Source organism: Heterocephalus glaber, unplaced genomic scaffold, assembly GCF_053883595.1.
Source record: "Heterocephalus glaber isolate CG9 unplaced genomic scaffold, H.glaber_assembly_v1.0 deba00001504, whole genome shotgun sequence".
NCBI classification, from domain to species: Eukaryota; Metazoa; Chordata; class Mammalia; order Rodentia; family Bathyergidae; genus Heterocephalus; species Heterocephalus glaber.
In genome coordinates, this window is record NW_028258324.1 from 66603226 (window position 1) to 66616067 (window position 12842).

Here is a 12842-nt window from a genome sequence, read left to right on the forward strand (position 1 = left end):
ATGGAACTGGGGATTGAATCCAAGGCCTGAGCTACATCCACAGCCTCCTTTATTTTTTTATTTTGAGACTGGGTCTTGATAAGCCCAGGGTTGGGTAGAACTCGTGGCCTAATTTCTTCAGCCTCCCAAAGTGCAGGGAATACAGGTGTGCACCACCACACCCAGATGATTGAAAAATTCTTAACATCTTAAAAATGCAATTACTGACAAGGACAGTCCTGTACCTTAAAAAGATGAACTCGGTGGTATCCATAGGATGAATGGGTGTGGAGGCTGGCTAGGGAAAAGGACATCAATTAAGAGGCCGTTTCAGTGGAGAAATGAGAAGTGAAGACAGTTAAGTAGGAATTAGATAACAGATTTGGGACTTAGTGAAATCAAAGAGAACCTGGGGACAAATGACCTGTGGGCTGTTGGGGGCCAGGATGCCCCACTGCAGGGGTTAATGGGTGTTTTCCCTCTGAGTGCCAATCTTCTCCACAGTGCCGAGCCCTGGACCATAATGGTGACCTGGACTTCCTGTCACCCAGACCCTAAATCACACAAACATCTGGTGAATTGCCACGGGAGAGGAATAGGGACAGTGACAATGTCTAGAAGATCTGACCTGGAGTTGTGGCTCTCCCAGGAACTTGACCTGTGGCTGTAGGTGAGGGACTCATGGCTGAGCTTTTGAACCCAGATCAGTAAGAGATAAAAACCTCTATGTGTGCGTACTGCTCATGACTCTATGTAAAGTCCATTAATTTTCGATTAATAATTAATAATTCGAGTTGAAAATCGAAAAGTTCTGTCCAAAGAGTAATTACTAATATTACTGCCTCTGGCCCACTCAAGTAATCGCTTTCATTCTCATCCAGCACACAAAGTCAGGTATTAACAATGGACCTGAGGCGTAAGTCTGTATCCATCTCTCTGCCTATCCTAACAATTCTTTTTTGTTGCTCTAACTCTACAATGGAGATGTTTAGCACGGAGATTACCATAAAGATGGTTCTCTTTCAATTGCCATTCTTTGCAATACACCCAATATATATGTTGAAAAACTTTAAATATCCTGACTCTAGCATGATGTACAAAATGTTACTATATTAACAGTCTCAACTATGTTTTTAATCTTAACAAAAATGACAGTCGGGGAGTCCCTTTAGCAGTGACTCCAATAGTTCCTCTTTGAACCACAAAATTTTCCCCTCAACCTCAAATTCAAATGAAAAGCAATGGTCTGCTCTCACTCTGGAGCAAAAACACTTGGTGTTACATTTCCCGAGAGATGGTGTGTTGATCTTTACGTTCTCATCATTCTTAATGATTTTCCAAGGAGTTTTCATGATAAATGCTGTAAGAATTCAGTGTATCCCCCACACTGAGTGGGGTGAACTCTCTGTGTTTTCTAGGGTGCACAGCACCACAAACTGCCTGCACCGTACTGTCTCCAGAACAAAGCTGAGGACTAGCCTAGACCTGGTTTTATGATATAGAAATGGCACTAAAGTCGCACTTGAGAGTCCTTAACCAAATAGTACAGAAAATACACATTCTATTCACAGGAAAGTGAAAATAATGTACAGGACAAACGTTCTGTGAACAACAGAGGAACTTAGAATTAACACTTGTGTTTACAAATCAGCACAAAGATTCTACTGCATCTTAAAAAAGGATTTCCAGTGAGAAAGGAACATTTCTCCCTTTTAAAAACTTGCTTATAACAATATTTTTCAAGGAACTCAACTCAGATGTTACAGGAAACACATTATGGCCTACTGTAGCATGCAAATTCACAGCTCAGCACATTATGGGAACACAAATATAATCCTTCTCACTCTTCCTTTATAACACCACAATGTAGGAAAATTAAAGCAGCTAACTTGAAATATAGGCAAGATGTATTTTATATTTTCTTAAAAATTTTTTCCTCAGTGAGTTTAATGGCAAATTTCCCAGAAATTCTCAGTGTGATAAAATATTATTTTTTAAAGACGTAAAGGTAACTTTTCCACTGGTTACTATAAAATTAGAAATAAAGCCAGTGGGAAAGCTGAATGGCCCTCGCTTGGCAATTATTCAATCCTTGGAAATTTCCAAGCCCTTTGCAATCATTGATTAATTAATTAGTGAAGACGATGTTTCCCTTTCCTGAGTTTGAAAGTATGGCAGACAGAGGTCTAGTGGTTTTCCTCAAGTTGAAAGAGGAATGTCGAGGAGGAAATGGGATAAAAACTAGCGGGAACTCATTCCTCAAACTTGCAGTCGTGACACTAAGCCACATAAGCCAGTAGAGAACAGGGGGCCCTCTGTGTGGAGGATGACTGCGTACAGCAGTGCTCTGCTCCGAGATCCACTGTGAAGGAGCCCACTCCCTCATTTCGTGCTCTACACACAGAACACGTCCCGTAGCTCTGTGTCTTCCCCTTTCTCAAAGCACACGCAGATGGCTAAATATCAACCCCTAATCACTCACCTTAATAATCACAACAGAAAAGTACATAATTTGATTTTCATTTTTAAAATGCACAATTGAACATGACGTGAAAACACATGGTACTGTTGAAAAGCACACATTTCAAAATTTTGAAAGTGGCATGGAATCTATTGATGTCTAAGTTCTGTAATAATGTAATAAGTCATTTTGGATAATTACCTCACTCAAATAAGAGCAATGTAAAGTTGCATGGCTTCTGGTGAGTGGGTAATAGAAATCCATCCCATCACCCTAAGTAGCTGGTGAGGACAGACCAAGTGCTAAGAATGCAACTGATCTCAGCATCTTAGATGCAGGCTTTGCAATGGGCATTCTTTTTCCTTTCCAGTGGAGTGGTTCCAAATCCCGAACATGAATGTCCAGAGTATTCCATGTATAACTGGACAACAGAGCATTTGAAGAGTAGCTCTGTACTTCTCACCAGATAATTCCGTCCCAGTAGACACATTTTTGTTTTCTATCATGTCCAGTTCCACATGTGGGCTAACAGCACTCACAAGAAAACTCAGAGATGAACTCTGTTTTTCCCTTAGGAATATCACTTAGTTATCCTTGCAGGCAGGCTTTTTTGGCCAAGCAAAAACTGGTTTCCTATTAGAACATAAATCTTGAGAGCATTGTCCCAACCTAAACTTTTACCGTAATCTTTATTTGCTACAGTTGTACAAAAGTGAGGTAAATTTAGTCAAGTAACCAATTTTTCTATCTTCCAAACTGTTTCTCTGTGATATTAACACAAGGGAAGGCTGTGTAGTTCACTATATATCAGACAAATACAAACCATTTATTTTCAAAACATTTTTTTCATAAGGAGACTGTAGAAACAGAGCATGTTGCAAAAATCATTTGGAATTGTAACTTGGAATCTGTATGTTGGAAAATGATCATGGTTGGCCGACTTGTCATGTAAGGTTGCACTTATACACTTCTGACACCCAGAAGTGAAATGGAGCTAAATCTAATTTTACTATTAAGGATAATATTAATACAGAAGTAATTATTTGGTCTTGGGAGTAGAAATTGCTCACTGTCTCAAGTACATTATAACCAGGATTGGAAAAGATACTTAAAGGAACCCTACACACAGAAGAAGAGTAGATAAGCTACTGAGAATTAGGAAAGAATCAAGTATTAGAGAACAACATGACAGAAATTGTTAGATAACATTTGATAATATCTCTAAACATAAATTGTCCATAATTCTCCTATCAAAAGAGACAGGCTATTGGGTATGGTTGTGCACACCTGTAATCCCATGGGCACAAATGAGGTTAGTGGATCCCTTCCCTCTTCAAATGCAGCTCTATACCCTTAAGGAACTTGATGTTCATTTGGAGCTCCATGAATGAAGCAGAAACTGTTATTCAAAACCCTGTAGGACTGTTTGGTTACAATTTCTGAAATTGATAATCTTGTTAAAAATATGGAAAGGGATTAAAAAAACACACACAGCCGAACCTAACACTCTAATCCATTCCCCAAAATTACCTTTAAACTAATCAAGGGCTCTCAAATTTCTGATATCTGATAGCTCCAACTAAAAGGAAAGGAGGACTTAGTTCCAATGCAGTGGCTGGAAGTTGGTTCAGTTTTTCATGTCACTTTTTCCAAGAAATTCCCATAGCTTTCTCTTGCAATGGTGGGAGGAAACAACATGGGGTTCGTTCGAGTACTAACGGAAAATCTGAACTGTAGTGAGCACGGATCCATAGTATCATTTTTTAAACTTTCTTTTTGGTACCGGGGATCGAACTCAGGTCCTTGTGCTTGCGCAGCAGGCAGCGAAAGCACTGAGCTAAATCCCCGGCCCTCATTTTTTAAACTTTGATAATATATTTTATTAATTCAGTATAACAAAAATATTATTTAATATAAAATGAATGTAAAATTATTAATAAGATTATTTCTGGTATTAAGTCTTTAAAATCTGAGGCATACTCCAATCTTATGGCATGTCTCAATTTGGATGCTAATTGTTCATTAGAAATACTTGATGGGTACTTAGATTTCATAAAATTAACCACTGAAAGTAGAGATTAATATACCCAAATTGTTCCAAGTCAATATGAATTTTTTCCTAACAGAATTATTCATTCCAGTGTTTTAAGTTTACACATACATTAATTAAAATTAAATTTTAAAGATCAGGATATGTAGTATTATATTTCATGCAGTCAGAAGAAGTAACTGAGTGTGTTGACTTAAAAGACATCCATATAATACTGACAATTAGGCCAAATACCACAAGGTAACCATCACCCATAGATAGGGTGCAAAGCAGAAGAGGAATAGTTTTCCTGGAGGATCAGAACATGAAGAAATAAGACGCAGCAAACAAGCTCCTGTACACTGCTACCCTTTCCTGAGGGAGACTGTCTGATGTGTTGCCTTACCTTGGCCCTCTTGGCGTCTCTGGTCACCAAGTCCTCTGCCACTTGTTTAACCAAGGAGTATGGCAGGACCACCATGATCTGAGCTCTGATCACTTCCGAATGAGCACAGCTTGACAGCAAGCAGCTCAGCCAAGAAGCACCCTGCATGCTTCTCACTTACACACAGGAAATGCCCTGTATCTGCTGAAGCATAAGATGCTGCATACTTGCTTAGTATCTAAGCCAGTGCAATGCGTATGAGAAGCTCCTTCGCCATGGAGGGATGCTGTGATCAGCAGGATGCATGAGACGGAAGACAAACTGTTTTCCCTCCCTCGCCCAACACATATTTTCTTGATATACTAAGATTCATATGGTATGTTGGAAGAAAATGTTTCAAAATTGACCAGTGAGTTGCACTGTTAACAAAGAGTAGCCATATTCATAATGTATCTGCAAATAGGATCTGCATTTTATCCTACTTCACTTATTTTCCTACGGTTGTATTTGTTCACAGAACAAAAGAGAAGCACACGCAGTGTTGCCTTTAGCTCCTCTGTCACTGTCTGGGAAAGGCAGACAGGTAAGCACTCTGCTTCCCCGATATGCTGATGAATTTCTTACCTTCGACTGCACTGGTGGAGCACAGGGAGCTGCAATAGGGTCAGTGATGTAGGTCTTCTTGGGACCAGTGGTTGCATACATGCCAGTAGGGTTCTGGTTCCCGGCCACAGGAGGAGTGTATCCTGGTTCTCGCTTCCAGGTATTTGGGTGACCTTGTTGACCATAGGCAGGATCAGAGTCATTTCTGCCCCCATACCCTGGCCCTGTGGCATAATAAGGATCATAATAGCGTCCTTGGTTGGAGGCATAACCATACGCAGGCTCGGGCTGAAGTCCTGGTGGTGGAACATACGTATAATCTGTGCCTCCTCGGGTTGGAGGAGGTGGACACTGCCCAGAGACAGGCACTGGCTGAGTGTTATAGCCATGGGGCCCAGGGCCATAAATCTGTCCTGATGAAGGGCCAGCCGTGTAGTGAGGGCTGGGCTGGGCTGACTTCACTTGCACATTGAAGGTAGGTCTTGAAGGGGTGGATGCTGTGGTATAGGAGGCTGGGACTGGCTGAGGCTGCGGCTTGAGAGTCCCAATGGGGGCCACAGGGATGGGCCCAGCCTGGGGTGCAGCCTGAGGTTTTGCTGTAGACTTTTTGGTTGCCGTGAGAGGGGGCTGGTTGGGGATGACCATTCTTTTATGTCCTGTGACAGGGGTGGCGACTGGAGGAGAAGCTGTTGAACTAGCACAGCCCTAAAGTAGAAAAGACAGAGAGACAAAAGATGAAGATTATCGCCAATGAAACAAAATTAAAACACACTACTGAACAAAGATTAATAGCAGCTAATTATTACTCGTGTATTAATATGGTAAATAAAAATAAGACTTGTGGTTCTGCCCTAAAAGAAGTCAGACTAACACAAAAATCATTTGTGTGTCTGTGCACTACCAATAAACAACTATAAGAGAAAATTAAAGAGAAAAATCTATTTGAAAGAGCATCCAAAAGAATAAAACACCTAGTTTAAAATAAAACTTAAACTAGACCAGTGATTTATGTGTATACTGAAAACCACAAAACATTGATGAAAATACCCCCACTCCACAAATGTAAAGATATCTATGTTGATGGAATGACAGACTTGTTGTTGATAAAAAAATGCAACTATGCAAATAATCTGCAGATTTAGTCCAATGCCCATCAATATTTTAATAATTTTTTAGAGAAATAAAAAAATAATTCTAAAATTCATACAGAATCACCACAGAGCATTAATAGCTAAAGCACTGTTAACAAGGAAGCACAAAGCTGTATATACCGTAATTCCTGATTTCAAAATATATTACAAAGCTACAGTAAGCAAAGCATTATGATGTTGGCATTAAAAGACATACATATAAATGGAGTAGAATGAAGAGCCTATAAATGAATAATGAATACACACTTAAATTTGGCTGCTTTGCACCAAGGATGTTAGAATACACGCTGGGGAAAGCACATTCTCTTCAATGAATACTGCTGAGAAGAATGGATATTCACAACCAAAGAATGAAATTGGACTCACCTACTCACCTCATCAACTAATCTCGGATTAAAGATTTAAAGATGTGAAAGACTTAAGACCTGGATCCAAAATATTTAGAAGAAAACTCAGAGATAATGCTTCATTGGTCTTGGCAACAATTTCCTAGATATGACACCAGTACACAACAACAATAACAAAAATAAACAAGTGGGCTTATGTCAAACTAAAAAGCTCTGTACAACAAAGGAAACAATCAACACAGTGTAAAGACAAATTATAAAAAAGGAGAGAATATATAAAGATCATATATCCATTAAAGGGTTAATCTTCAAAATATATCAAGAACGCTTAGAAATAGTAAAAAAGTCAATAGTAAACTACAAAGTAAAACCCAAAAATAAACATAACCTGGTAAGAAAATAAGTTAATGATTAGAATAGATACTTTTCTAAAAGAGACATTGCAGTGGCCAACAAGCATATGAAACATGGTCAATGTTACTTAGTATGAAAAACTGCAGATCAAAACCACATTGAGATAATCCATGAGTGTCAGGATACCTATTATTAAAAACAAAGTGAAACAAAAGACAACTGGAAGTTGGAAGCCTCATACAATATTGTTGGGAGTACAAAGTGATGCAGACATTATAGAAGACTATTAGATCAGATATTAAATCAAATAATTGAAAATAGAACCACTGTACTTCAATACTCCTTATGAGTGTTTATCCAAAACAATTAAAATCAGGATCTCAAAGAGGTATCGGCATGCCTATGTCCATAGGAGCACTATATACCAGAGCCAAGATATGGAAACAAATTATACGTCCATCAACAGATTAAGGGGGAAAAAAAACCTATGCTGAAAGCATACAGTAGAATACTATACAGCCTTCACACATAAGGCAACTCTGCAATATGCAGCCACATGGATACACCCAGAAGACTTTATAGCACATGAAATAATCCAGTCACAGAAAGAACAATGCTGGATGATTCCACTATAAAAAGTGTCAAAAACAGTCACTTTATTAGAATCAAGGAGTGAAATGCTAGTTGCTATGGGCTTAGACGAGGGAGGAATGGGGAATGCCTAATACATGGACATAAATATTTGGTCATGAAATTGAATAAGCTCTACAGCTTTGGTGTTCAATACTTTATGATTAACCATAATGCATTGTATGCTCAAACTTTTGTTCGGAGTAGCAGGACAGGAATGTGTGGTGTTATCTTGACATGCACAAAACAGATGTTAAGGTCCTACTTCTAGAGAGGAGATGCAGGAGGTGTACATCCTGTGTTCTCATTATAGATCAGTTCTCTCACGCGTGACAGAGACCCATGGGAGAGAGAGACGTCTCCATCCCAGATTACTACCCTCCCGTTCATCACACCTGCTTTCACATGTCGAAGATGCTTGGAAAATGACTAGTGGAAAAATACTACATACAAGATTGTTATAAGAATTCAAGTCTCAGAAAATTACATATATATGCATTTAGAGATAAGTGCAATATTTAAATATTTTTCTTAAATTTTATTTTATTGGTACATTTTAGGTATACAATATAATGACATTCACCATTGGAAATTTGCACCTTTACATAATCTCTCTTGGTTCTTATTTTTCCCCCTTCCCCTGCCCTCCCTTCAACCCCTCCATCCCTCCCTATTTACAATGACTTTGTTTCCATTTTTTCATTTTCTCATATTAATCTCATTCCCTTCTTTCCTTTCCCCTACCCCTCCCACTTCCTTCCCCTTTGCTCCTTTTCTTCCTATTTCACATTATCTATTACACCTTTTAGTCCTTGTTTACACTGCAATATTTAAATATTGATTAATTTTTGAAATGAAATGTTAAATCATGATAAAAATTCAAGAATTCTTACAAAATCAAAACTAAAATGAAATGCCAACAACAAGCTTGGAAATACCAAATAAACCAATAAATAGAAAAGGCTGGGCCAGGGATTTAGCTCAGTGGTTCTGCCGCCTGCCCTGCAAGCACAAGGACTGAGTTTGATCTCTGGTACCAAAAAAAAAAAAAAAAGAAAGAAAGAAAGAAATAAAAGGCTAATTGTGTGAATCTTTAGTTCAACTTAATTGAATACGTGGACTAGATGAATGATACCATAGCTCTCTTTAACCTTGAAGAACATAAATATATATGCTTTAAAATGATCCTGTTTTTTACCCCTTGCCCTTCCAGTGAGGTATAATAACTAAGATTCCAAGGGCAGGGGAAATTATATATATATGAAATATATATATATATATATATGATACGGTATATATATATATGATACGATATATATATATATGATATTATATATATATGATACGATATATATATATCAGCAGGTACACACACACACACACACACACATATATCAGCAGATACACAACAGAATAGATAAAGCAGGTGAGGAGAATCTTCTCATCCCCCACAAAAATCTCTGTGAAGGTAATATTCCCTAGAAGCAGGCAATGGTTACTGAAACTATGCCACGATGCCCTCATTCAGCTCATTCAAAGACTTTAGCAGTGTTTAGACAGCGTGTGTGTGTGTGTGTGTGTGTGTGTGTGAATGTATCATGAGGAGACATTTACTACTAAGGAGTGAAGTCTGTATTAATTCTTTTTTATTTACTTGCACGTTCAATTGGCTCCACTTTTCCGACTGTGTGACTCTGAATATCTGTTTGGGGACAGAATTGACAGCTGCAGCCTAGAGGATGCCTGTCATTAGCTTGGTTGCTCAGTCACTGTCCCCATTTATAGTTGAGTTTGTCTACTGTTCAGATTATGAACTGAACCTTGGGATTTTGTTGACCTTGAGTTATCAAAGAAAGCAATTTCATGTCCTCTTTCTTTCACTTCTGTCTCTGTTGATATTTTTAATGACTGACATAATAGACCAAGAAATACTGACCTTAATTTTTTTTAAGTTCAGTTGGACTTTTCCATGCCCTCTGTTATAGAATGTTGGAGTCTTAACTTGCTACTCCTTTAGAAATGTATTCAGCATAAATACCTAAATAACAAACTGGTTAATGAGGAGGAAACAGTATGTATTGGTACTATTGGGACCACCTTCAAGAGAAGGAAAGGCTGCACCATCAAGGCAGTAATATTATGCTGCTTGTACATGGTAAGATTGCTGCGGGGGAGAGCAAGGGGGAGGAGGGAGAAGGAGGAGGAGGAAGGAGAGAAGGCGAAGTGGGAGAAGAGGGAGGGGAAGGAAGAGAGGAAGGATGGAGAGGAAGGAGAAGAAAGGAGGAGGAGAAGAAAAAGCAGGAGGAGGAGGAGGAAAGAAGAAAGCAAGTAAGGTAGGAAAATAAATAAAAAAGAGAGCAAGCAAGCAACAAAGAAACAAAGACTCTATCCACATGCCTACTCTAATGAAGAGGAATTAAATCTAGAATTAGAAGAGCCCCAGGAAACCACAGGTGAGACCAGTGATACATAGAAACGATAGCTGTAAAAAGCACGATCCCACCAAGAATGACATTGTACTCAAACTAGGCCTCTCCAGGAGTTGATTTACACAGGCGTTATACATATAGGCTCATTCATGGGCAGCAAGACCATGAAGGAATTAGCAACAATCTGGGTCTAGCCAAACAAGAGTTGTCATGTTCCCTTTGCTTATTTAACACTGGAAGTGACTTCTCTCAAATACTTTTGAAATCACATTATTTTACCATGTAAAATTCAACAATGGGTTAGTGGAAAATTGAATTTGCATTTACTTCTTCCATCTCTCTTAAGAATCACATGTCATGCCCTTCATTCACATCGACTTTCATTCCTAGCCAGCCAGCAGGCCAAGCTTGGTCATATCTCAGAGATTACACCCACGAACTTCCTCAATTCTCTCTGAATTTTCTGTCTACCTAATTCTTAGGAATCCCTTATATTTTAACCTGAGTGTCAGGTTCCTAAGCCAACTGGTGTCAACTTTTCTTGCATACTCTCCCATTTCCATATGAACACAATTGCAAATGTCTGTTTCCACATAGGTAGAAACAGGCCTCTTTTACTGCACAATGCATTGCTAATGGCTTTAGCAGGTAGTAGGCATTTAAGCAATATTTAATGGATGAATAAATGGCTGTCTCCCAAGAAAAATCTGTTTCTTTTGACAAACTAAAACTAACCAGGAAAAATATGCGCTCATTCCCATTACTGACATAACAATCAAGAAACTATGTGATAAATTTAATGCATGCTTAATAGTAGTAATGTCATTAATCTCCCCCTTTCTCTAAATCATTTAATAATTTTACTTTGGGATTTTATTAACACTATTATCCCTCTAAGAAGCATTTGAGGTGCTTATGTTCATTTTACTGGTCAGATTATGGAAGCTCTACTTGAAGCCAACAGTTAAGGGATAAATTTTAAATACATTTATCAGGAAAGGAAAGACACTAATGCACTTTAAAATAATTTTTACCACATATCTGAAACAAAATTCCTTTGCATCAACTAGCAATACACCAAACTCCAGAAATTCCAAGTAAGTTACTTATCCAATAAAAATTTATTGAAAATCTACCAACCACTGAACTGGCTACTAGGATATCAGAAACAGTACTCAGAAAATTACTACTTATTTAATATTTTGTGAAAAAATTAATGTGGTGAGAAAAATGATTTCTACTGAGAAAACTTTCTAAGGTAACAGAAGGAGAGTGTCTAGAAAAGTGGAAGAACTACATTTAATCAACAACCTAAAACTCAGAACTCTTACATTTTATATAAATCCCAGGCCTATAATGATTCAGAACACTGATTCAAGTGTTAAATGGCAATGTGTTAAGTGAAAACGCAGAATGTGAAATCAATCATTTGGACAATACAATTGAAGCTACCTAGAATGATATTTCCGTATGACAAGCAATATATAGAGTGATAGCTGACTTGTTAGATTAGGACCATGAACCTTTCAGTTCCAATTATATTTTTATGACAGTTATTTCAAGTAATTTGAAGAAGACCTGATGAAGTGTTTTTCAATTAAGTTATCCACATTTTCTGGTTATTCTTATGCCAGGAAACACACACAAAAAATGGTAACTTTATAAGTAACTTAAAAATTTTGTAGCAATGACAAACATTTATATAGTACTTACTTTATGGAAAGACTTTGTGTCAAATATATTTTATGCTTCCAAGTATCCTTGAGATGGACTACTAGTGTCCCCACTTTCCAGATGAAGATACTGAGGTATAGAGAATTTCAGTAACTGTCCAAGGTCACCAACTAGCAGGATATAGAAACAGGGTTCGTGTCCAGGTAGTCTGGCTTCATAGTTTGCAGTTTTAAAGACCATGCTACTTCAGGCAATTTAAAGAGTGAAATAGACCTTATGTTTTAAAAAAGACACTTTCAGTTTATCTACAGTTTTTTGTTTTTTTTTAAAGAAATGTGTGATGAAGACGTGAATAAAGAAAAAGCATCTTATTCCTGGACAAAAATGGTGAAATAAATGGACTAAAGGACAGCAACTGATACTTTATGTCAATAACTGGGAAAGAAAGGAGTGATGCAGACTGTATGAAACTGATGAGTTCGCACCCCGCAAAATGCAGGTGCAATTCTGTGCCAGCTGAGCACTGCCCATGGAATGTGGATCTAATATTCCTCCTGTGACTTTAACGTTGCTCAGGATTTTTGTTTTTTCTGAGCACTGGGAAGCTAGAGAATTTCTGTAGGCCCGGTGTAGGGCATGAGATGCACTTTGCCACTTTTGCTCTAAGGTATAGACACTGGCAAAATGAAAACAGCACAACGAAGGGTAATGGGTGCAGGTGAAGGATCGTGCACTAGAACTCAAGAGCCTGTATACAGAGAAAGAACCTCAGTTTGCCACTGTTCAGGGTTCCGTGCCTT

General features: G+C 38.1%; 1 protein-coding gene across 22 annotated transcripts in view; it reads right to left on the reverse strand.

Moving 5' to 3' along the window:
- The window catches only part of Lpp (LIM domain containing preferred translocation partner in lipoma), an 847859-nt gene that overhangs the window by 446615 nt on the left and 388402 nt on the right, over nucleotides 1-12842 (reverse strand). For all 22 annotated transcript variants that reach the window (XR_015441150.1, XR_015441149.1, XR_015441148.1 and 19 more), the window contains one exon: nucleotides 5479-6162. Coding sequence is in view for 19 of the 22 variants with exons in the window: in XM_004834795.3 (XP_004834852.2) it covers nucleotides 5479-6162 (684 nt within the window). In the remaining 3 variants the exon portion in view is untranslated. The remainder of the gene's footprint in view (nucleotides 1-5478; nucleotides 6163-12842) is intronic.